At 55.9% G+C, this 23,658-nt stretch overlaps 2 protein-coding genes across 5 annotated transcripts; both read right to left on the bottom strand.

The window, feature by feature from the left end:
• Positions 1-3,029: 3,029 nt before the first annotated feature.
• On the bottom strand, positions 3,030-10,665 carry RUSC1 (RUN and SH3 domain containing 1). Of its 3 annotated transcripts, none has more exons than XM_004589007.3 (10): positions 9,196-10,665; positions 8,487-8,903; positions 7,521-7,619; positions 7,303-7,379; positions 7,031-7,205; positions 6,837-6,942; positions 6,643-6,689; positions 5,555-6,125; positions 4,857-4,985; positions 3,030-3,706 (listed from the first exon to the last, which is right to left on the bottom strand). In XM_004589007.3, the coding sequence occupies exons 1-10, from the start codon at positions 10,571-10,573 to the stop codon at positions 3,538-3,540; spliced, it is 3,168 nt and encodes a 1,055-aa protein (XP_004589064.2). In that variant the 5' UTR covers positions 10,574-10,665; the 3' UTR covers positions 3,030-3,537. The 3 variants fall into 3 exon arrangements, with proteins under 3 accessions (XP_004589064.2, XP_058516392.1, XP_004589065.2); XM_058660409.1 differs by having other exon boundaries at positions 8,835-8,903; positions 9,196-10,662; XM_004589008.3 differs by lacking the exon at positions 8,487-8,903 and having other exon boundaries at positions 9,196-10,661.
• Positions 10,666-11,679: 1,014 nt separating this feature from the next.
• FDPS (farnesyl diphosphate synthase) lies at positions 11,680-23,335 on the bottom strand. Of its 2 annotated transcripts, XM_012928134.2 has the most exons (11): positions 23,291-23,335; positions 20,795-20,907; positions 19,691-19,853; positions 18,555-18,695; positions 13,540-13,620; positions 13,319-13,441; positions 12,917-13,005; positions 12,757-12,829; positions 12,597-12,674; positions 12,344-12,478; positions 11,680-11,938 (listed from the first exon to the last, which is right to left on the bottom strand). In XM_012928134.2, exons 3-11 carry the CDS (start codon positions 19,829-19,831, stop codon positions 11,738-11,740), a joined length of 1,062 nt encoding a protein of 353 aa, XP_012783588.1. In that variant the 5' UTR covers positions 19,832-19,853; positions 20,795-20,907; positions 23,291-23,335; the 3' UTR covers positions 11,680-11,737. The 2 variants fall into 2 exon arrangements, with proteins under 2 accessions (XP_012783588.1, XP_004589063.1); XM_004589006.3 differs by lacking the exons at positions 20,795-20,907; positions 23,291-23,335 and adding an exon at positions 19,933-20,183.
• Between the last annotated feature and the right edge of the window lie 323 nt (positions 23,336-23,658).

Below are 23,658 nucleotides of genomic sequence, written 5' to 3'. Positions count from 1 at the left end.
ACTGTTCAGTGGCATTTTGAGAAATGAAAACTGAAACTAGGGAAGGCGAAGTAACTTACTTAACATCACCTAGGCAGCAGTGTTGGAACCAGAACTCCAGAGTCTGTGCTCGGATGTTTCAGAAATAGTGACGCACTAATTAGGGAAAACAAGTCCACTGGTGCCATTAACTGGAAGGACAAAATTTTGTCCCAGCCACACACCAATACTGGGAATTTGGCTAGCTAGTTCGTTAAAAATAAGACATCTGCTAACTGGAAAAGTCCACCTCCACTTCTACAAAAACTTGGGGCTCGAGCTCAGACCCCAGTGCTGTTTTTGTTTTTTGGGTTTTTTTGTTAAAGATTTATTCATTTTATTACAGCCAGTTATACACAGAGGAGGAGAGACAGAGAGGAAGATCTTCCGTCCGATGATTCACTCCCCAAGTGAGCCACAACGGGCCAGTGCGCGCCGATCCAAAGCCGGGAACCTGGAACCTCTTCCGGGTCTCCCACGCGGGTGCAGGGTCCCAATGCATTGGGCCCTCCTCAACTGCTTTCCCAGGCCACAAGCAGGGAGCTGGATGGAAAGTGGAGCTGCCGGGATTAGAACTGGCGCCCATATGGGATCCCGGGGCTTTCAAGGCGAGGACATTAGCCGCTAGGCCACGCCGCCGGGCCCCCCAGTGCTGTTTTATTAATAGTTCCTTCCTAACTGCAAAAACAAGAACTAGTTTTGTTTTGAAAATCTTCTATCTGCTGGTTCACTTTATTCCCTAAATGGCCACAGTGGCTGGAGCTGAGCCAACCCAAAGCCAGCAACCAGGAACCTCCTTCAGGATTCCCACACGGATACACAGTCCCAGAGGACTTGAGCCATCTTCTTCTGCTTTCCCAAGCCATAAGCTGGGAGCTGGGTGGGGAGTGGAATAGCTGGCACTGGTGCCCATATAGGATGCCAGTAGTGGAGGATTAGTCTGTTGAGCCACTCACCAAGCCCAACTGGTTTTTCGTTTGCTTGTTTTTTAACTTTTGGTATCTACCACAGTTGTCACATTCTAGATAGTACAGAATAATGATCCAAATCTAAATTTTATATCTATACTGTGATTTGGTCTATTTTATTTTCTTTAGAAAAGTCCCCTGCTCTCTTACTATCTGCACAAGCATGAGAGCCATAACCTGTGATTGCAAATGTCACATCAGGTCAGATCTCACTGAAATGTTTAAAACAGTGTTGTTCCAGGAATCTCCCCAGTTGCTAGAATTAATCACTTAAACCAAGCACATGGGAATAGGAGTCAGGAGGAAAGGGCAGGTTGAGTTGGAGGAAATAAAAGCTGTATTATTGGTGCTTCTGACACTTCTGGAATTGGGGCCTCCAAGATTACTCTGTAGACCTCACTTTGAGAAATATTAATTCCACTGGCAGATAGCAACCATGTTCTCTATCATCTGTTACCCTGAACGTGATATGTATAGAAATACAGCTGCTTTTGTGATATTTCCAAGAGCCTTATAAATAGGAGAACTCATGCTCCTCTGTGTGTGTTAACAGCATTGCTGGAGGCCTGTTACCCCATTTGAGAAATATTTTCCTAGGAAACATCTGAAATGCAAATTGAGATCCCAAGTTGGGATGATATGGGGCCAGTGCTGTGGCACAGAAATTAAACTGCCACGTTGGACCCAAGCCCCCTATTACAGTACAGGCAGATGTTCTGCTTCCAGTCCAGTTTCTTGCTAATATGCTTGAGAAGGCAGTGGATGGTGGCCTAAGTACTTGGAGTCTGCCACCCATGTGGGAATATAGAATATACTTCCTGGCTCCTAGCTTTGGCCTGGCACAGACCTGACTATTGTAACCATTTAAGGAGTGAACCAACAGGTAGATGCTTGCTCTCCTTCTCAAAAATAGTTTTTAAGTAAAACTGGATAGCTAGAAACAAACATAAATAAGTAAATAAATCCAGGAACAAATTAACAACAGGAATTGGCCAGGAATGAAGAATATTTATCTTAGGAGATGACAGAAGTATGAGGCATTTCTTACCAAGCCCATTCCTGAATTATACCAAAGCTTTGACTCATTAAGGTTTCTCCATGGACCCAACACTTACAAGCACCAGAATCCCAGTTCTGGCATTATATAGGTGCCAGTTTATGTGCCAGCTGCTGCACTTCCCATTCAGCTCCCTGCTTGTGGCCTGGGATATCAGTTGAGGACGGCCTAAGGGCTTGGGATCCTGCACCTGCATGGGAGACTTGAAGGAGGCTCCTGGCTCCTGGCTTCAGATGAGCTTGGCTGCAGCTGTTGCTGCCTCTTGGACTGAAGCAGCAGATGGAAGATCTTTTTGTCTCCTCTCTGTAAATCTGCCCTTCCAATAAAAATAAAGCTTTAATTAAAATAAATGTTTTCCAGTATTTCCCCAAGTCCCCTCCCCTGTCACCATCCAATTGTCTCCAACCAAGTTCTCCAAGATAAAGAAAAACTGGGTGTTTTTTTGCCCTGCCTTTTAATTCATAGTTTGCAACCTCCCCTTACTTGCCTGCTGCCTGGTTAGAATTCTGACTTCCACCTTTTGGTGATTTCCTCTTAAGAAATCATATATTGTTATTCTCAAGCCACAGAGCATCTCTACTATTCCCGTCTCAAAAAATGGAAACTCACCCATTCCTTACAAAGGAATGGATAGCAAGTTGTTTAAAGCAAAACACTTGAAATAACCACCACCGGCTGGCAATAATGTGTCACTTCCTGGAATTCTTTAATCCTTCCCTTCCATCTCAGATGATGACTTCCAGTCAGTGCAATTCATACAGCTCCCCCCTCGCCGCCTCCTTCGTTCAGGCTCCCGTCCTATAAGCCTTAACACCACCCAGTCTTGAGTAAAGAAGCACTTGTTAGAGTCAGGCACCAAGCAGGGTCCCTTCTCCATTCCTTCCTCAGAAAATATGAAGAGCTGGGCCCAGGTTAGTCAGGACACTTCCACCCTGGGCCTCCCTTCCCCCAAGCCTGGCATCTAAAAGCCATAGGAACGCACACACTCCACTCCCACACTTTATTGGAACAAAGAGGGAAGGGTGCTGAACACCACAGGCCCACCCACCAGGGGTGTCCAGGCTTGAGCACCTCTTGCAGCAGGAGTACTTCATAAATACAGGCGACGTGAGGAGAGGAGTGTGGGGAGTACTGCACATACAGCAAAGAGTCCAGCGGCCCTTCCAGCATGGGGGCCAGGGCACACACTACACTGGCACAGTCCACTCAGGGTGGCTAACACATTTCCATGAGGCAGATAGGGAAAGAAGAGAGGGGTTGCAAGAAGGAAATTCCTGTTTATATATTTGGAAGAAGAGCAGATTCCACCTTACAGATGGGCATGGGAGGGCAGACGGAAAGTTTATTTTAAATATTTGTAGCAGAAATGTGTGTGGGAACAAATGCCATTTTGTGGACAGGGAAAAAGGCTCTGGGGTGGGTTAGTGTTCAGAAGCCATTCTGTTCCCAGGTGGTGGCGGGAACCCCGGGCAGGACAGGACGGAGGCCCCTGGGCTAGAGAACGAGTGAGGTATAGCCAACAGGCACCAGTCCTTCAGCGCCATCCCGCCCACAGCGGAGCCAGTCCTCATCCACTGTCGTGATGACCCGCAGCACCTCCCCACGTCGGAAGCTCAGCTGCTCAGGTCCTGCAGCAGTGTGGTCACAGAGAGTCCGAACGGCCCTAGGGAGAGGATGAGATGCCAAGATGAAAAGAGGCACAGGTGCTCAGCTGTCCATAGACCTCACCTCCTCCACTGCAGAGTGCCTCCGGGGGTGTGGCTCGGTGCGTGTGGACTGCGCTCTGAGAGCTTAGATACCCATCTATCGACAGGCTACATCTCTGTGAGTCCCCAGCCCTTCCTCTTCCTGAGTATCTGACCTACATATCTGATACTTGCTGCTTCAGATTGCACACACAACAAACCAAGTGACACTTCCGCCAGCCCAGCTGGGCCCTCCTCTTGTGTCCCCTTAGAGTGATAAAGGGTACTGCTTTGTTCCAGTTGCTGCCAACCCAAACTCAGGCATTGCCTTCCCTCCATCACCAAAATCCATTCCATTACCTGCTACACCATCTACTTCTCTTCAACTCTGTTGCCAGCATGTGAGCTTAGCCCATCATACCCTTTTTCTACCCCCTCTCCCTCTTGGAGAATCTAATTGGTCTCCATGAACCTCTCTTGGGTTTGCCTCCTTAAGTCCCATTCACACAGCAGTCACATCTTCCTAAGACACAAGCATACATGTGCCTTTACCGGCATCCCACTGCCTCACAATGTGTTCCAGTGAGCCCTCCAGCTGCAGCCCTGCACACCCACAGTTTCCCACGTGGCATGCGTGGGCCTCCCTACCCTGCCTCCCCTTCCTCTTGCTGCATGTACAGCCCTCTAACCACCATCAAGCCTCCCCTCAGGGCCTCAGAACTCAATCCTGTCCATGTGGCTCCAGAGGCGCCATCTTCCTGGCATCATCTTTGACACAGGAAATGGCAATTGCTCACTGATTCACTCTTATCTCCCCTGGACCATGATGGGCTCCTTGCATTCCCCAGACCCATAGAGTTGACCTCTGCATTCTCCCTGACCTAACACAGAGCAATAGGAAGTGCTTGGAAACTACAGCTGAGTGGGAGAAACATCTAAAAGCTTAATTCAGTGGCCTGAGTGAACACAAAGCAGCCTCTGGGCCAAAGGAGACTCTACTAGGAGGATGTGCAGTCCTTCCACATTCACATACCCATGGCATGGCCAATGCTTGAACAAGCCACTCCACCACCCACTGTGTGGCTAACACAACACAGGGCGACCAGCGCATTTCCCACCAGCCCTTACCTGTGGGCCTGCACCATGCTGGACTCTGAAAGCTCAGGCTCCTTGGGCAAACATGGAGTCTCAGGAGGGACCCCCCGCTTCACAAGGGCCAGCACACTCACTGTTGGGGGCAGCCAGCTCGATGGTCTCCTAGGCAGGGGGAAGGCCTCAGGCTCGCGGAGGTCATCCCACCTCCAGGGGCAGCCCAAGATAGCACTCAGGGATTAGGAGAGGGAGGAGGGGGCCTGGCTGGGTCACAAGAAGGCTAGGAGATAGTCACTGCCAATGGGCAAGGTGGCACTGAGGCCCTCACTCCCTAGCATCTTGGGGGAGGGGTATTAGGAAGATGACAACTAGGGTCTCTAGTGCCAGAAATCCCAAAGGGCTCGTGGAAGCAGCAGGGGATCTGTCCAGGATGAGAGTTAAGGGAGGCCGTGAGAGAACCTCCAGCAGTCAGCCTAGGGTGAGGGTGGCCAATGCCTGCTTTCTACAAGGTCATGGAGAAGAAAGATCGGGGCATCTTCCAAAACGTCAAATCATTACTTCAAAAACAAACCATGACCATGACAAAGCAGCCACTTACAAGGCTGTAGGAAACAGTGGCATAACCTCTTCACCCACCCCCACCTGCAAAAAGGCTATCTGTAGAGGGTCTCTGGAGCAGCCCATGGGGCCCTGAGAGGGTCAGAAGACCACAGAGGGAACAGGCACCCAGATACCTGGATTTCAGGGCCCCATTCTCAGTTTCTGCAGAACCCCCAGGAACTCCGAACAGCCTCCCGAGCCAAACGCCTCTGCCTGGTGCCGCCTCCACTGTAGGCAGGGATCTCTCCTGTGCACTCCCAGCAGCAGCTCCTAGGCGCTTGGGTCCCCACCGAGGCAGAGGGAAGCCCTCAGGGCCCCCTGAGGCATAGACCCGGGATGCCTGGGTCAGCTGCTCCCACCAGCCGCCTGGGGCAGGGCCCTTTGGAGGAGCCGACGTTGCTGTTGCCACCGCTGCAGTGTTAGGAGCAGCCTCCTCGGAAGCTCCCCGGAGGGTCTGGGCCAGTCGCCCCCCCCAGTGCAGCACGGCCTGCACGGTCTGCTGCAGGGCTGGCGGTGGGCCTGGCGGGGCTGGTGAAGCAGGTGGGCCCAGGGCCAGGTGGTGGTGGTGCTCAAAGAGAAGGTCCAGGTGGAAGGTGAGCACAGACAGGGGCTGCAGCAGGAGCAGCAGCTCAGTGGACAGGCCCGGGCAGCTGCTACGGGCCAGTGAGAAGAATCCAGTGGGCAGGTAGAGGAGGGATAGCAGGCCTAGGAAACAGAGCAGAGCCAGTGTCAGGCTGGTGGCCTGGTCTTGTGCCTAGGTAGCACGCCCTTCCCACATCAGCCCACCACACACTGTTGCCAGGCCTTGTTCTGGCACTGAGGGGCCCGTGGCAGAACACAGGACTGCCACATCTCAACCCTGACATCTCAACCCTGAGAGAGAGCACTGATGGGGCCAGATACCTGAGGGCAATGCTCAGGGTAGAGAGGAGAACCATGGGGCACCCAGAACATGGGGAGGAGAACTGGAGTGCAGGTGGAACTTCACTGGGGGGCAGGAGGGAGGGACAAACCAACAGGATGCAGGAGTTATGGGGCAAAGAGGACCAGGCAGAGAGAGTGGAGTCGAGGCCACAGGCAGTGCTGAGCCAGTGCCGAGCCTTAGGTAGGACAGAAGGGCAGAAGCACCAGGAAGCTGAAGCAGAACACCAATAAACTCAGCAAGAACTAGCAGGAGCGCACCCTCCCTGCCTCTCCCTTCCCTCCGCCCTGAGCTTCTGACCTGCATCTTCCTGAAGACTTGAAAACCACAGCTCCAACTGCTTGGTGCTGCAGGAGGGAAGGGAAGGGAGTCAGTGGGTGCAGATACACACGGGTCTGTCCAGGAGGCCTCCTCCAAGGCAATGGGGTCCACCCACGATGCCCCCTGGAATCCTCAGGGCCCAGAAGGAACAGTGGGAAGAAAGCCACACTCACTTGAGCAGGCCCAGGATGAAGGCGTGGAAGCGGCTTCGGCTGTTGCTCAGTGGGGCCAGACAGCTGACCTGGTTATACAGGGTTCCCAGAGAGCAGGTGCTGGCGCCTGAGCACAGGGCGGGTGGTGGCGCGGTCAGCCAGGACTTGACCCAGACCTGCCTCCTCCTCACCCACCCCACTCCCTCCGGGCCCACCTGGCTTCACCGAAGCCTCCACCACGCTCCAGGGGCTGCTGCGGCGCTGCCCGGTGATGAGATCCTTGCGAAAGGGCTTCAGCCCGTCGGCCACCAGGGCGTGCAGCGCTGGGCACAGGGTGGTCAGAACCAGGTGGCCCACGTCCGGACTGAGTCGGCTGTCCCCTAGCTGGGCCTGGAGGCGACGCAATGGGGAGGGGTCCAGGGAGATGCCCTGGCGCCCACCCTCCACCCCCAACGTTAACCATGCCCCCCTCCCTTGCCACCTTCACCTTCTGAACCAAGTTCCGGGCCGCCCCAAAGTGCGAGATGATCTTATCCACCGAGGCACTGACCGCGATCAGGAGACCTGGGACGGAAGGCACAGGGGAGCCGGCCCGCCCCAAGGGCAGTGGATGGACAGACGGGGCTAAGCAACTGGATCCCGGGAACCCGAGATGGGGTGAGGGTGCCCACACGAGGAGCGGAGCCAGGGGACGACTCTCCCTACCTTTCTTCTGCTCCTGTAGCTGGCCAGTCCCACTCCGGGCTTCTGCCATCCACAGCCGTTGTGCCCAGGGAACGCCGGCAAAGGACCAGGAACTACGGACTGGGGGGTATGGGAAGAAGTGACACTTACCGAAGGTGACCCAACAGCTGTGGGCTCCGGCAAGGCCATCTCCAGGGAACAGGGGGCAGAGAAGAGGAGGGGTCTGCAGCGCCCAGCCCCTCTCCAGGGTCTCCCGGAGAGGGCGGGCACAGCTGGACCCGGGTCCTCTCTCCACCCACCCTCCTCCCGAGGGGACGCCCTTCCTCTACCCACCTCCTGAACCCGCGAGGTCGCCTCCCGCCTGCCGGACAGGGCGGGAGGAGTCCAGGCAGGACAGGGCCCTGCCCCGCCCAGCGCCCCAGGGAGCACGTGGGGGATCCCGAACCAATGGAAAGACAGACAGACAGACGGGAAAGGGAGGAGGGGCGGAGGAAGCCTGGAAGGCGCCGGAAGGGGAAACTGGGTCCGCGCCAAGTCTGGGAGTAGAGTGTACCCCCCAAATCCCGTCTCCCCAAGGGGGCAGAGCTTGTGAGGTGTGGTTTATGATGGGGCGTGGCCATGCGCCCCCAAACGCTTCCCCCTCCACCCATCCCAGGCAAAGGGGTGGCCCGGCAGAAGTGCGCTTGAGGCTGCCACTGCAGGTCGCGCACTTTGCACTGGGACAGCCCAGAGTCGGGCGTGGGGGCCAGGTAAGCCGCGTCCACTTTGCTCCGGGCAGACCTGGCCGCGAGGAGTGCAACAAGGGCAAGACACCCCAGGCGGGACCAGCAGTGACCTTGGCTGGAATTGGGGGCCCCAAGTTCAAGGGTGCAATCAAGCCGGGGATCCCCTGGGGGACAGCAGCCACTGAGGGTCCTGCGAGGATGGAAAGGGGGTGGCCCCTCCGGAGGCGTGGCTCGCGGGGCTGGCCCGCCGCCGCCGTCTTACGTAGCCTGGGCGGAGGCGGTGGGCTCCTGGTCCAGCGAGGGGCCTCCGGCGGCCGCGGTGGCGCTGGCAGTGGGGGGGCGGGCACCTGGCGGGGTGGGGGAGCCGCGGCGGCAGGGAAGGTGCTACTTCTGGGGAAGAGCGGGGACAGCAGCAGGGCCAGCTCGGGGCTGGCCAGGCAGGGGAGGGCGCCCCGCGTCGGAGGCGAATAGGCTCCCACCGGGGACAGGCGAACGGGCAGCAGCGGCTCCTCCGGGGGGCTCGGAGCCCCCAGCAACCGCGGCCCCAAGGCGCCCGGCCACCCGGCCAGTGGCGCCAGGAGCAGGGACCCAGCTGCGCCCGCGCCCTCACCCTCCAACAGGGGGTGCCCGTCGGCCGAAAGCCGGAAAACCAGGGGCGGAGGGAGTAGGAGGGGACCGGCTGCAGGCGGGATTGGGGGCGGGAAGCGTGCCAGGCGCAGAGGGGAGGGAGGGCAGCAGGGACCAGCAGCCAGCAAAGAGGGGCAGGAGAAAGAGGGAGCAGAGAGTTAGTCCTGTAACCCAGTGACCCCAACCGGGTTCCCTTTCCCGGAGCGCCCCCCTAGGTGGAGGGGGCAGGGAAGGGGTGGGTGACACAGAATGGAGGGGGAGACAGAGGACCAGGTTGGACAGCTCCGGAGGCGCTGGACAAGGCCGAAGCCCAGCCCTCCGGCCGGCTCCCACCAATCTCTTACCCTCGGGGCCTGTCTGTGGGCCTGGCTCCTCTGGCTTCTGGATGGCCGGGGCCTCCTGGCCGGCTGCGGGGCTGGCGGCCCTCGCCTCCTCTGGCTGCCCTTCGGCTATGGGCTGCAGCCCAGGGCGGTTCTTCTTCCTCCGGGGAGGGACAGGGGGCGGCGGGGGGCGCGGCGGCACCAAGGCCCAGCCAGCTGGGGGGTCTCGGGGCGGCACGGGCGGCGGAGGGGCCCGGTTGCGAGACCGCAGTTCCTTGAAGGTGGTGACCTCGCGCGGAGCCGCCGCCGAGGGCCCACCCAGCGACCCGGCTGGGGGGAGCTCGGTTTCGGGCGAGAAAACGATGAGCCAGTCGCTGCGGTCTTTCTTGGCCTGCGGCACCAGGGGCAACCCCGGGCCCCGCTTGCGCTTCTGGGCCAGCTCATGGAAGGACGTGATGGTCCGGTGGGGCACCGGCTCCTCGCTGACGTCACTTCTCCATCCCCCATCAATTTTCCCTGCATCTGTTTTCGAGCCGGAATCTGTCAGCCCTGTGTTGCTCTTCCAACCCGAGTCGAATTTCCCAGCTTCCCCCTTCCAGCCAGAGTTAGTATTTCCGTCGATTTTCCAGCCGGAGTTATTGTTCTCGGTGATTTTCCATCCACCTCCAGCCGTTTTCCCTGCATCGCTTTTCCAAATGGGGTTGATGTTCCAAGTGGGTTCTGTTTTCCCAGCGTCGCTTTTCCCATCCTCCGCCTCCGAGAGCTCCGAGGTAGGGAGATCCTGCTCCCCGCTCTCCTCCTCTTCCTCCAAGCTCGGCGAAGGGAGGTCGTGGAAGGTGCTCAACGAGTTGCAGTTAGAGTCTAGGTCGGGGCCTGGCAGGGAGGAAGCACCCGAGCAGGAATCCGGGGAGCAGCAGAAGCTGTCCGGGGAGCAGGGGCCAGGGCCTGCTGCAGCAGCCAAGGGCGAGCCTTGCTCTTGGGGAAGGATGCGCGGTTGAGGAGTGCCATCCTCCAGGCGAGGAAGGTCCCGGGAGTAGACGGAAACCGGGGACTCATCTGGGCTAAGATCAGAGCAGGAGCTGAGCGAGGAGGAGCAGCCCGGGTCGGAGGGGGAGGCCGCTCCTTCTTCTTCCTGCCTTGACAGATCCTGCCTGTTTTCGAGAGCTGGCCCGTGTTCCTGGCAGCAGCGGCAGGGCACAGCGGGGCTGTTAGAATTGGCGTCCACCAGGGTCCCGCTGCAGGGGCCCCTGCTCTCCTTGCCCCCAGCGTCTCCTGGGGGAGGGGGTGTGCTGAGGGGCCCCTCCCGCAGTTCCGGGCGGCGGGACAGGTGCAGGCCTAGGGAGACGTGCTGGAGGTGGATGTGGTTGAGGTTGCAGAGTAGAGCTCTCTGAGGGGACAGCATGGTGCCAGTGGCGGCGACGTGGTGGCCTCTAGAGAACCCGGCGGATGGGACGCTTTACATCCACCTACCTGGCAAAGGCAGGATGCAGACCTGGAAGACAGGGGGTGATAAGGGCAAGAGCTGCAGGAAGGACACCCACCCCCCCTTCAGGGTGACCGCTCTAGCTGCTCTGGAAGGTATTTAAATGAGATGCAAATCGCCATCCACTGTCCAGGAGTTTCCACTGCAGTGTTTGCAGGTGAAGTCGAATGTAAACCCCCTCCCCCCGCCCCACCCGGGGAGGGTCACAGAATGCAGCGGCTGCGCACTGGGTGTCCGTGGGGGTGCGGGGACTTGCCGGAGGATGCAGCCCAGAAGGGATCCCAGGGTCCTTTCTGCAGAAATCAGACCCTGCCCTGCAGGCTACCACTCCCTCCCTGAGGAAGGTTGCCGAGGGAGAGACCCCGCCCAGAAGCTCTAAAAACCAGGAGGGGGGCAGTGCTGAGGATGAAGCCCAGTGAATGCAGAAAAGAGGCGGGGGCTGCTGCAGAGAAAGACAGAGCAGCGGTCGGTCTGGATGTGCACTCCATATCCGCAGGCTGCACCGGCGCCAGCCCGCAGCCTCGGTTCACCCTTACCCAGCTGGCACCGCTGGTCCATTCTCTCATCTCTCCATCACCTACCCACCACCCCATCCCAGTGCTGCCACCACTCGACCCGCCTCCCCAGCTAGACCACCTGCCAGCCCTCCTCACCAGGGTCCTCCGGAACCACTCCGGCCTGGGGCTGGTCAGAGGATCCCACCGTCCCCGCCCGGCGAGGGGAGGGGAGGGGCGCTAGGCCAACACGTTCGCTCGGCTGCGCAGCCGCACCCCTTCGCACAGGGGCGTGCCTTAGCTCAGACCCGCCTCCCAGACACTGACGTCTTGCTTGTGTCACCCATCCAGACCCAACCTGCAGCTTTCCTTGTGTCCTAAGCTTTCGGTCCCAAGGGGTCCCTCGTGCTAAGGTCCACGGTCCCAGCTTCTGCGCAGCCACCTCGCCCCGACCTGGACCCATCCCGCTCCGCCCAGCCCAGGGGAGAGGGAACCCAGCAGGCCACAGCACGAACAGAACCAAGAACCACGAAAAGATCACACAATAATTTATTGAGAGGTCCACCTCCCCTCCCTCGCAGTCTCTGGGTCACTTTTTCCGCTTGTAGATCTTGCGCGCTAGCCCCAGGAAGATGGACTGGGGCAGGGGCGCCGCATACTGTTCGATGAGGCTCAGCAGACGGTTGTAGCTGTCCTCCTCATACTGCATGAAGGCGGCCTGCAGATTCAGCTCCTCGTAGAGCGCCTTCACCCGAGCCACCTTCTCAGCCTCCTTCTGGCCGTAGTTCTCCTGGGAGCCCCAGAGGCAAAGAGAAAATGGGATTGGCCTTGGGCAGCATCCTTAAGAGCCCTCCACATCATTAGTCCCATCCCCGACTCCTACTTCAAAACAGTTCCAAAGCCACTGCACTCTATCCCCACCTCCCGGAATGTTCTGGGTATCTGAGATGCAGTCAGATCCTGCCCCAGGCTTCAGCTCCCCCTACCCTAGAGCGGCACAACCTTGGCACTGTTGAAATCTGGGAGTGGGCTAGGGTGGGTCTGGTCTGTGTGCTATAGAAGGATCAGCTGCATCCCTGTCTCCATCATAAGACAGAACACCTGCGGAAACTGCCTGGGGCCCCCACGGGTCCCCAGGGGCGAGGCTGGCATAGCCCTCATTTTGTATTACACCCAGGGTCCTCTCCTGCGGCACCTGCAGGATCTGACGCTGTTCTGGCGTGGCCCTTTGCAGACACTGAACCACCAGCCAGCTGCATTTGTTGTCCTGGATGTCGGTGCCAATCTTGCCAGTCACACTGGGGTCCCCGAAGAGGTCGAGGTAGTCATCCTGGGCCAAGGACAAAAAGGGAGGAGTGAGTGAAGAGGCATCCTGGGGCAGGGGGTGGGGAGCAAGGTGAAGACGTACAGTGCCTGTGGGGCAGAGGAGCATGCTCTGCCTTCCCTACCTGGATCTGGAAGAACTCCCCCATCTCCAGCAGAATCTTCCTGGCATTAGCATGCTCCTTCTCCCCGTCGATGCCAGCCTACAGAGGAAACAGGTGAATGAGCCAGACCCCAAGACAGTGGCCCCATCGGCATGCCAGGAAAGCAAGGCGGCCCACTCACCATGTACATGGCGGCCGCCACGGGGAGGCAGAAGGAGTAGAAGGCCGTCTTGTACTTGACGATGGATTTGTACCTGCGGGGGAGCAGGCATTCTCCTCAGGATGGAGCCCACGCTGAGCCCTCCCCCGCAAGCCCTAGTCAGGGGTTCACCAGCCCTCACCGCTTTTCAGTGTATCTGCCCAGATCCACGTTGCCCTGGGGTGCCGTGATGAGGTCCAGGGTCTGCCCAATCTCTGTCTGATAGGAACTCTATGGTGGGGCACCAAGATGGCCCGTGAGTCAGGCCTCCTCTGGAGCTGGGGAGGCCAGTTAGCCCGGCAGCCCAGGGCCCAGACCAGCACAGGAACGGAGAGGAAGGGCAGAGGAGTCCCCAAGGCTGTCCATCTCTGTGCCCTTGGCCCATTCTTGCAGCTACACTAGGCAACATGGACACCCTTCTTGCTGCTCCCACCACCCTCCCCAACTCCTTCTTTCCAGGCCCAAGCAGAATGCCCCTTGGTGGCCGAGACCTATGCCCCCTCCCCACCCCGCACCCTGGGGGCATCCCAGGCCCGTGGTGCACCTGTAGGAAGAGCTCAATGAGGTTCAGGTAGTAGGGCTGGTCCCGGCAGTAGGCCTTAAGCAGGCGGTAGATACATGCTTCTAGAAGCAGGGCATCATTGACAGCGTCCAATCCGATACCTGGCTGGGAGGGGCCGCAAGGGAGAACCATGAGTCTCCCTTGGGACTGGTCCCTCCTTCCTCCACCCTGGGGGACCTCGTCCTGTCCCCACCTCCCATTACCTTCTGATACCAGCATGGCTGGCCCCGGCGGGTGAGGGACGCATCCATGATGTCATCTGACACCAGGAAGAAGGCTTGCAGCTAGGAAAACCAAGAGTAGATGGAGTAAGCCCCCCCACCAGCTCCCTGGAATGTTCTTCCAATGAACAAAACCACTGCTTCTGCAGGTGCCTGCAGGTCAGGAGGGGAGCAGGGAGGGGGGGTACATGTGGCCTTTGCAGCTCCGCCTCTCTCTCTGCCACACAGGATCTGGCATCCTTGCTGTCCTAGAGAGGCAGATCTCATCATAGTCTGGCCTCAGCGACAGAGATACTGTCAGAGATTCAAGGCTTTGGCAAAGGCTTTAAGATGTCTCCACGCGGGCCCGGCGACGTGGCCTAGAGGCTAAAGTCCTCGCCTTGAACGCCCTGGGATCCCATATGGGCACCAGTTCTAATCCTGGCAGCTCCACTTCCCATCCAGCTCCCTGCTTGTGGCCTGGGAAAGCAGTTGAGGACGGCCCAAAGCCTTGGGACCCTGCACCCGTGTGTGAGACCAGGAAGAGGTTCCTGGCTCCCGACTTCGGATCGGCGCAGCACCGGCCGTTGTGGCTCACTTGGGGAGTGAATCATCGGACGGAAGATCTTGCTCTCTGTCTCTCCTCCTCTGTATATCTGATTTTGTAATAAAAAAAAAAAAAGAGAGAAATAAAAAGATGTCTCCACGCAAGGTGACCCTGGGGCTCTGTGGCTAGGACCCAGTGCCCCTTGAAGAAGGAGCTCGGGGTGAGGTGCAGGTCTGGTGGGGTAAAGTGACACTCCTGACTCCTGGTAATGCTAGAAACCCTTGGCCACAGCAGCCAACAGCAGGCTCTCCACGGGGTCAGCCACCCGAATTATAACATGGTGGCTTTTTCCCACCAGCCCCAGCAAGAGGGCTGCCTAACTGCTTGTCAAATGCAGGAAACACTCTAACCAACACCCAGACCTTTTGGCAGCCAAGTGACACATTCCTGAAGCAGCTCTACAAGACCTGTTTTTTCAGATTTGTTTATTGAAAAGACACAGCTACATAGAGACAGGGAGAGAAGGAGAAACAGAGATCTTCCATCCATTGGTTCACTCCCCAGTTGGCTGCATAACCAAGATGAAGCCAGGTACAGAGGACAAATACTTTCCACTGCTCTCCCAGGTGCATCAGCAGGGAGTTGGATAGGAAGTGGAGCACCCAGGAGTCCAACTGGCGCACCCATATGGGATGCTGGTGTCACACAGGCAGCTTAACATGCTGTGCCATGATGCTGGCTCCAGGACCTCTCGTCCCACTGCGCATGCAGTGCAAGCACAGAGCTAGTGTGGACCATGTGGAAGGTGTCTTTGCCACCCGGCCACTGTCCTGGGCCTGGGCCTCAGGGCAGGGGGGCATCTATCTGTACCTTCACCTCCAACCTCACTGCAGAGGTGGAGAGTCGGGGAGCCCTGCATCTTTGGAGACGCTGTTTTTTCTTACACGGTGTTCACCGAGAGTGGCATGCCCCCCAGGAGCCAACCCCACCCTGACGTCTGCCAAGGGCTACCGTGATCCAGTGTCAGCCACCACCACTCAACCACAGTGATACCTCTTACAATTCTTCCATCTCCTTGGCTCCCCACCTGCCCATCAATCAGGAACGTTGGGGCACAGGCCTTCAGCACCCAGGGGTCATATCTCCCCAGGGAGGTGCAAGGGGGGCAGGCGGGATACTCCCACTTCACCAACGGGATGTATATTCCAAATTGTGGAGCCTAATGGTGACCCCAGGAAAATAATCAGACAGGTCCAGACTGGATGTGAATCGCTTGACTAAGCAGCTGGCCCAGAGGTGACTCTGGGGAGAAGGAATATTCTAGAGACATGTGTTAGCCCAGTGGGACAGCTACCACTTGCAATGCCAGCATTCAATACTGGAGTACCAGCTGCTCCACCTCCAATGCTACTCCATGCCAATGCATCTGAGAAGGCAGTGGAAGATGGCCCCAAGCACTTGGGCCCCTGCACCCATGTGGAATACCCAGATGAAGCTCCTGACTCCTGCCTATGGCCTGCCCTAATCCTGCCCATCATAACCACTTGTGAGGCTGCAACCAGCAAATGGCAAATCTCTGCCTCTTCCTCTGTCATTCTACCTTTCAAACACATAAATAAATGTTTTTGTTGTTTTAATATTTATTTGAAAGAACAATAGAGAGAGAAAGAAATCTTCCACCAACTGGTTTGCTCCCCAGAGAGCTGTAACTGCCAGGGCTCAGCCAAGCCGAAATTAAGACTCAGGTCTCCCACATGGGTGAGAGGGCCCAAGTACTTGGGACCATTCTCCACTACTTTCCCAGGCCATAAGCAGGGAGCTGGATCAGAAGTGGAGCAGCCAGGACACAATCCAACATCCAGATGGGATGCCGGCCTTGCAGGCAGCTTTACCATTCTGCCACAGCACTGACCCCTAAACAAACAAGTTAAAAAAAAAATTGAAGAAGGACTTCACCAAATGCATGGATATTAAACAACAGTGATACAGGGATTTCAGGAGAATGAGAAATATTTGTGAAATAAATGCTACATAATGTTATTATATCACCATGACATAGATTGGCTTGTGCGACTGGTTACATGGACAAATGTCCTCGCTTTTAGTAAGTCAGTGGTGAAAAAATAGAAAAATCAAAGGTTAAAAGAGATGGAGGAACTTCCCATCCAGCTCCCTGCTTGTGGCCTGGGAAAGCAGTCGAGGACGGCCCAATGCATTGGGACACTGCACCCGTGTGGGAGACCCGGAAGAGGTTCCTGGTTCCCGGCTTCGGATCGGCGCGCACTGGCCCGTTGTGGCTCACTTGGGGAGTGAATCATCGGACGGAAGATCTTCCTCTCTGTCTCTCCTCCTCTCTGTATATCTGGCTGTAATAAAATGAATAAATCTTTAAAAAAAAAAAAAGAGATGGAGGAGGAAAGGAAGAGAGAAGCAGAAACTCGAACGTTACTGGAGTGGATGGGAAGCACCTCAGGAGGCGATGGTACCCGCAGCAGGTCCGTCAGCCCCTGCAGGCGGACACAGGGGGCACTGCGGCTCAGAGCAAGTGAGCCAAACAACTTGGTTCCCTTGGCTCTGCCCCGACCCTGCCCTGCTCTGCAAGTTCCCAGGCTCCCAGCCCCTTGGATCAGGAGACAGATGTCCCTGTCATCCAGGTCCCATCCCTGGTCCACTGCCTGTATCCTGTTACCTCCCTGGAGGAAAAGCCAAACTGGAGAGGCCAAGGCATCCAGGACGCAGGGCATCACTTACGCTCCCTAGTCCAGAATGCAGCGTGACTGCTTGAGCTTGCCACTCATCTTATGGAGGTCACTTCCATCCACCTGAGGCCTGGTCCCTCCTCCCAAAGCCAAGACCCCCTGTCCCTTGTAAAGCCTTTAGGCAGGGCCAGCAAACTATACCTTCCAAAACAAGGAGGATGGGGAGCAAGCAAACCAGACAGATGCCAACAGGCATGCATGCATTCATTCATTCATTCATTCCCTGCCCCAGGAACAGGGGGAAACTTGGCATGATCCCAGCCACCTGCTACTCTGCAGGCACCTGGCCCCAGATCTCATTATTTTCTAAGAGAGCCAGGAAATATACCTTTTAAAGATTTATTTATTTGAAAGAGTTAAAGAGAAAGAGAAGAAACACAGAGAGATCCCCACTTACTGGTTCACTCCCCAAATGGCTGCAAACACTTGGGGCTGGGCTAGGTCAAAGCCAGAATCCAGGAACTTCATCTGGGTCCCCCCACGTGGGTGTAGAGGCCAAGCATTTGGCCCATCCTCTGCTGCTTTCCCAGGAGCACTAGCAGGGAGTTAGATCAGAAGTAGAACAAGTAGGATTCAAACTGGCACTTCCATGGGATACCAAGAAGTGCCACTATGCTGGTCCCCAAACCTCTTCTTGGTAAAGCTTAGGGGACTTAATTTCTTTCTTTTTTTTTTTTTTAAAGATTTATTCATTTTATTACAGCCAGATAAACACAGAGGAGGAGAGACAGAGAGGAAGATCTTCCGTCCAATGTTTCACTCCCCAGGTGAGCCACAACGGGCCGATGCGCGTCGATCCGATGCCGGGAACCTGGAACCTCCTCCGGGTCTCCCACACGGGTGCAGGGTCCCAATGCATTGGGCCGTCCTCAACTGCTTTCCCAGGCCACAAGCAGGGAGCTGGATGGGAAGTGGAGCTGCCGGGATTAGAACCGGCGCCCATATGGGATCCCGGGGCTTTCAAGGCAAGGACTTTAGCCGCTAGGCCACGTCGCCGGGCCCAGGGGACTTAATTTCAAAACACTTTCCAAAGCTATCAGTAGGCTACCATTTTAATCACTACTTCAGAACAATCTGGTAGAAGAACTGTGTTGGGGTGGGTATGTCAAGCAAGTTAAGCCACTGCCTGTGATGCTCATGTCCATAGCTGAGTACTGGCTGCCCTGCTTCTGATCCAGCTTTCCGTTAACGTGCCTGGGAAACAACAGATGACAGCCCATGTGCTCGAGCTCCTGTCACACCCAAGGGAAACCCAGATGGAGTTCCTGGCTCTTGGCTTTGGCCTGGCCTGGCCTAAACTGTCAGAACCATCTGGGGAGTGAACCAATCTCTAATTAATTGATTAATTTTCATTAGTCTTTAAAAAGATCTACATCACTTGTATGGCTGTCTTTTTTTCAAAATCAGATTAGAAAGATTCAGAGATGGACAGGCACACAAAACCCCCATCACTGGCTCACAGCCCACACACCCGGGCATGAACACCTTCAGGTTTTGTGCTTCGAGCAATGGGCTGACACCTGTATGCCAAGTCAGCAGAGCCAGGCTAGGGTCTAACCTCAACTTCTTTATACACACCTAATGACACAGCAGGCTCCCCCCACACTGATCAAGCCTGGAGTAACGCCCCTCTGCAAAACCAGCTCTGACACAGGACGGGCAGAGACCCTAGACCCACCCCAATGTTCCCTCCCCTAGAAAACCCTTCTCACCAGCTCCACACACCAGCCCACGGTCAGTGCCCGCTGCAGACTCTCGGCATCCTGCTTCCTGGGCTCCTCCAGCTCGCGGAAGACCACCAGCACTGTCAGACCCCGGTTGTACTTGCCACCAAGGGCATTGTACTCTAACACCTAGTGACAACAGAGGGAGAACAAGGGGACACAGGGCATCAGGGTCTATGTGACAGCAACTGGTATGTCTCCTAGGCTTCCCCTTTGGCCACTCCCTCCCTCACCCCGGGCACTACTCCCTGGCCCTGCCGCCTCCTCCATAGTTCTCCAGCACAGCTGGCAAGGTCTCTATGTGCCCAGGCACACTGGAGCTGCAGTCTCCCCAATATAGTCAATGCTGTCCCAACCCCAAATGGGTTCAAACTCAGCAACAACTGAGCACACACTGCGGGAATGGCCATCTTGCCCAGATGCCTGCCAGGGTTTCAGCCCTGCCCTCACTTTCCCACACTTCCCCTTTGCCACCCAGCCCTACTCTCACAACCCCCTCCTGTTTCCCAGAAGCAACCCCTTCCTCTTCCCCTCAACACACAAAAGCGGCCAGAGGAGGGCTGGGAGGAGTCTCAGACTGCATATCCATTTCTCACTGAAGTTGTCCTCCCCAGGCTCCTTCAAGTAAAATCCAGGTCATGGGTTCCACTCCTTGGCCTTCCACTGCCCCACTCTCAGAAATCAAAAAAATCCAGGAAGTCCTGCCCGCCCCCTCAGACCAAGCACCACCCTGTCTCGTCCCATGGCACATGACATTCATAGGAAGAAGTTTACTAGATATTCCAAAAGAAAAATAGACAGCTTCTGCGTCACAGTGGGGACTTCTCAGGCACCTGTAGTCCGGCACCAGGAGACGGGGCAGCCTATGCCCACCTTCCTTCCGGGGGGCTGCCCCATTCTGCCTTCCAGACACTGCATCACAGCCTGACATGGGCACAACCAAGGCTCCATGGCCACATGAGGCAGCATAGAGGGCACATCCTCCCACAGCTCAAGTCAAGATGAAGGACCGACCTCCCAGACCTGCCCCTGCCCATTCCTACAGAACCACCTCTGTCAACAGTCTCACTCAAAAACCACCGTAGAGTCCCACACAGGAGGACTAGCAGGTGACTGGCGCTCACCTCCTTAAGCCGGGCAATAGCATCTCCTGTCTCGGGGTGCCCCATCTCCTCCTCTGTCAGCACCTTGACGATCTGGGAGAAGTGCTGGACAAAGTCCTGTTTTGCTTGGGCATACACATCTGGCTGGTGGTCCCCGTTCATGCTGAGAGAGGAGCTAAGCGCTCTGAAGAAAGGGAAGGGCAAATCAGACACCTGACCAGGTGCGCCCCTCCCCCAAGATCCCCCACCCCGGCCACACTCACCGAGGCTCCTCCGTCCTGGCTTGGCACCGGCAGCGGGCACTGTGCCAGGCCCCCGGGACTGGGTACCCACGCACCACACAGGGCCTCCGAAGGGGGCCCAGCAACCTCTCCCGGGCCACCCAGCAGGGGGCTGGCAGCAGGAAGACCCCCACAGATCTCAGCCAGCAGGACAAGGGCATCGTGGGATTGACATGGGGAGGGGGCACCGAGCACTCCCTGAAAGGGGCAAGCACGTGGATTACCCCCCACACTAACTTTTTTTATCTCTTGGCTCACAATGCCCCACACTCTTGGCGAAAAAATTAGTACGGCTGCTTAGATTAACAGGTTAGCTGCAGGCACAAGCAGCAAAGTACCCCAAGCCTAGGGCCAGGAGGTTCCCCTAAGTCATCCTATTACACAGAAGCCAAACTGGCGGGTTTAGCATATGAGAGGAGGCTGAGCAGTGGCACTGCCATATGGAGACGCCAGCTTGCCCTAGGCAGACAACGAAGAGGGGTGTCTCAGCTCCAAGCTACGTCCCATGTAGGGGAAATGGACTGGGGGGCGGCCCCTGGGTGCTGCATCCATCTAGCGTGCAGCGCAGACTGTGCATCTTGAGCCTGAATCGGGGCGCTGGGATAACAAGAGCGCCTCGGAGCAACTCTGGGGGAGGCCGCGAGGGCTCACTGCAGGTAGACCCAGGTCCACACATACGGGGACAGGGAGGTTCAAAAAGGCACTTAGGCAAAGTTTAGGAGTTTCCGCACGGCAACCGACACCAGCAAAACAGGCTGGGATGCCCAAGCTTCACAGCATCCCTACACAAGTGAGGCCGGGTCTCGGACCCCAGCCTCCAGTCCCAGAACAAGACCTCTCTCACCTGGTCCTGGATGTGGGTTCTTGCTTGGTCCAGATTCTTGGCGGTTTACTCCTAAAAGCCGAACACGCTTCGCGCTCTGCCCTCTGGGTGAAGTAGTTCTGAATCTCCCTCCGCTGGTGGCAGAAGCGACGCGTTCAGACTACAACTCCCGGCATGCTGCAGGAGGGACAGAACCAGCGCAATCTAACGTGAGCCGGCGGGGCGGAGCCGAGTCGCGTTGATTGGGTGCTGACCCTCGTGTGAGCATGGGGTCTCCGGCAGATGACCAATGGGACGGCAGGGACGGGCTGTCAGGCGGATGGACGCACGCCCCGCCCGGGGGCGGTAAGGGGCCTGGACGCCTCCGCCCTGCCTCCTGGCTGCCTGTCACCTAACCCTACGCTCCCATTTGCAATGTTTCTGTGAGGCTGAGGCCCAGTTGGTAAAATTCCAAAGATCAACTTTGACGTTTATTAGTTTTCCAATTTAGGAAAAACATTTACTAGTGCTGATTCTCAGTCCAGTTGACTTCTGGCTTTCCTCATCTGTCGCATGTGGACAGAATCATGAGGTAATGGATAGGGCCCGGTGGCGTGGTCTAGCGGCTAAAGTCCTCGCCTTGAAAGCCCCGGGATCCCATATGGGCGCCGGTTCTAATCCCCGCAGCTCCACTTCCCATCCAGCTCCCTGCTTGTGGCCTGGGAAAGCAGTCGAGGATGGCCCAATGCATTGGGACACTGCACCCGTGTGGGAGACCTGGAAGAGGTTCCAGGTTCCCGGCATCGGATCGGTGCGCATCGGCCATTGCGGCTCACTTGGGGAGTGAAACATTGGACGGAAGATCTTCCTCTCTGTCTCTCCTCCTCTGTGTATATCTGGCTGTAATAAAATGAGGTAATGGATATAAAATGCCTGAAGACTGTAAACGAGGCCCCCCTCAGCAAGGTTTTGAAGCCAACTGTCTTCACCACATTGCCCTTTCTCCATGAACCCTCCAGAATCCTCAGAACCCTGGCACGGGACACATCTGACAACATCAGCGCTGACCCCACCCCAGAACTTGTCCTATAACTGAAGGAGCAGGTGAGAATCCAATGCTAGACAAGTTTGTTTAAAAAAGTTAAAAGACAAATTCCTACACCTCATAGACCAGGTGGCATCTCAAAAGAGCCTGTTTGTCTCTTTGTTCTTGTGTTTGTTTGTTCTTATTATGATGATTTATTTGAAATGAAAAATTACAGAGAAAAGGACGGATACAACTTCCATGCGCTGGTTTACTCCCCAGATGGGCTAGAGCTGGGTTGGTCTGAAGCCAAGAGCTGAGCGCTTCTTGCAGGTCTCCTGTGAGGGTGCAAAGGCCCAGGGACTTGGACCATCTTTTGCTGCTTTCCCAGGACAAAGGTAGGGAACTGAATGGGAAGTGCAGCAGCCAGGACACAAATTGGCACCATAAATATAGGTTGAACATACAACTCCATGATGCTAGTCCTCCCCAGACTGGTATTTTTATGGACATGATATAAATCATCCATTTCTTCTTCCCTCCAATTTCTCATGGAAAGTGTGTGTATGTGAAGGGGTTCTAGATGCATTATTCCCCTAAACAAATCCCTCTGGATGACACTGACCATCAAGGTTCTTACCTAATGGAGAAGCAAGTGACTCCTTCAGTCCAGTGATTACGACCTTGTTGAGTTCTTTCTTGGGCTGCCATCGAAGGAGGCAGCTCTCTGCTGGACATTGTGGGCACACTCAGACCCCTGGGGAAGGTCAAGATGGTCAAAAAGAAGTTCATTCCACAGTAGTTAGACCAGAATGTCAAGATGAAGTTTAACTGGATGAATTTCAGAGGTATTGCCAAGAGGGTGAAAAGATTCAAGGGTCAGATCTTGATACCCAACATCAACAGGAGCAACAAGAAAGGAAAGCATGAGCCTGGTGCAGTAGCCTAGTGGCTTTGCCTTGCATGCGCTGGGATCGTATATGGGTGCCAGTTTGGGTCCCTGGATCCTGCTTCCCTTCCAGATCCCTGCTTGTGGCTTAGGAAAGCAGAAGAGGATGGCCTAAAGCACTGGGACCCTGCACCTTCATGGGAGACCCAGAAGAAGCTCCTGGCTCCTAGCCTCAGATTGGCTCAGCTCCAGCTTTGCAGCCACTTGGGAAATGAATCAGTGGATGGAAAATCCTCTTTGCCTCTCCTCTGTATATCTAACTTTCCAATAATAATATTAATAATAATAATAAGCAAAGCACAGGCCTTCCAGTGTTATTGGGTGTCCCTGGTGTACAGGGCCCAGGAGTGGGAGGTGCTACTTGTGGGTAGCAAATCCTACTGCTAGGGGATTGCTCACAGTGCTTCCCAAAAGAATTGCAGTGCCATGGTATACAGAGCAGCCTGGCTGGCCATACCAGTCACCATACCCCGAGCCATGCTGAGCAGTGAAGAAAATGAATAAGCAGCTTGTGTGCACACTTTATTTGCTTTTGAATAAAATATTTAAAACTGAAAAAAAGTACCTGATTGGATCAACTATATCATTCTCTCGAGTCAGTGAGTTCCATTTGATAAAAGACAGGCAAAGACAACCTGAGCTAGGAGAGACAGAAGATGGGTCCTGCTTTCAAAATGTGTTTCTTCTTTCTAACATACATGAATTTATTTTCTTTGAAAATTCTCATTTTCAGGCCTGGTGTGATAGCTCAATTGATCAATCATCCTCCTTCAAGTAGTGAGATCCCAAATGGGCGCCAGTTTGTGTCCTGGCTGCTCCACTTCCCATTCTGCTCTTTGCTTGTAATTTGGCAAAACAGAAGAGGATGGTCCAAAGCCTTGAGACCTTGCATCTGCATGGGAGACCCAGAGCAAGCTCCTGTCTCCTGTCTCC

Source organism: Ochotona princeps, chromosome 2 (genome assembly GCF_030435755.1).
Source record: "Ochotona princeps isolate mOchPri1 chromosome 2, mOchPri1.hap1, whole genome shotgun sequence".
Classification (NCBI taxonomy): domain Eukaryota; kingdom Metazoa; phylum Chordata; class Mammalia; order Lagomorpha; family Ochotonidae; genus Ochotona; species Ochotona princeps.
This window is presented reverse-complemented; position numbering and strand designations above follow the sequence as displayed.